Here is a 732-nt window from a genome sequence, read left to right as displayed (position 1 = left end):
TATTTATCAAACAATTTTTCCCAAAAGAAGCTTGCTGAATGTCTGAAAAGCTTTTACCACAGGCCTTGGCCTTTGTTATCATTAACATGTACTTGTATTTCTTCCTCATCACAATCAATTCATGGTGTCAAGTTTGGATTCAAGTCTCAAAAGTGTTTGGAATGCCTTTTTCTTTTAATAAAATAAGAGATCATAAATAATAAAAAAGAAAAGAAAATAGGTAAATTAAGAAAAAGAGTGAAAGAAATATTATTTTCAAGAATCAAAATTAAAAATTTAGGATATTCGATTTTTTTTTAAAAGTGAAAAGAAGAAGAACATGAGAACAAGAAGAGGAGATTGATTGGGAGGAACTGAGAGAGAGAAAATATTATTAGAAATAGAGTTAGTGATCATGTATATATTTGTTAATGTATTAAATATAAATTCATAATTTATTCAGTTTAAAATCTGTTGAAAATGACAATGTTTAAATTCCAAAGTAAAGATATTCAAGGGTTTGGTGGCTTCTCAAGCTTAAAATATTATTATATTAATAAATAATATGGTTTTATTTCATTTTAGTTTTAAGATATATTTATGGATAAATCTGAGTAGATTCAATCCCAAACTTAAGGTTTTAAAATATTAACCGACCCGATCCCTTCGGAAAGGTGAAGTTTTAATAAGAAAACAAAAAAATCCATTCGTGTATGCGTAGGGAAGAAACACACAGAACGTGAACATAATCAA

General features: G+C 27.0%; 1 protein-coding gene across 1 annotated transcript in view; it reads right to left on the bottom strand.

Annotated features, from left to right (window-relative positions):
* Nucleotides 1–443: 443 nt before the first annotated feature.
* LOC110413390 (pfkB-like carbohydrate kinase family protein) overlaps nt 444–732 on the bottom strand; it is a 3,121-nt gene continuing 2,832 nt past the window's right edge. Inside the window, exon 8 of the mRNA XM_021424166.1 lies at nt 444–450. Within this exon, the coding sequence (XP_021279841.1) occupies nt 444–450 (7 nt within the window). The remainder of the gene's footprint in view (nt 451–732) is intronic.

This window comes from Theobroma umbraticum, unplaced genomic scaffold, assembly GCF_002168275.2.
Source record: "Theobroma umbraticum cultivar Fairchild unplaced genomic scaffold, ASM216827v3 scaffold_4.1, whole genome shotgun sequence".
Classification (NCBI taxonomy): Eukaryota; Viridiplantae; Streptophyta; class Magnoliopsida; order Malvales; family Malvaceae; genus Theobroma; species Theobroma umbraticum.
Note: the sequence above shows the minus strand (reverse complement) of the source record. Positions and strands in the feature narration are given on the sequence as shown.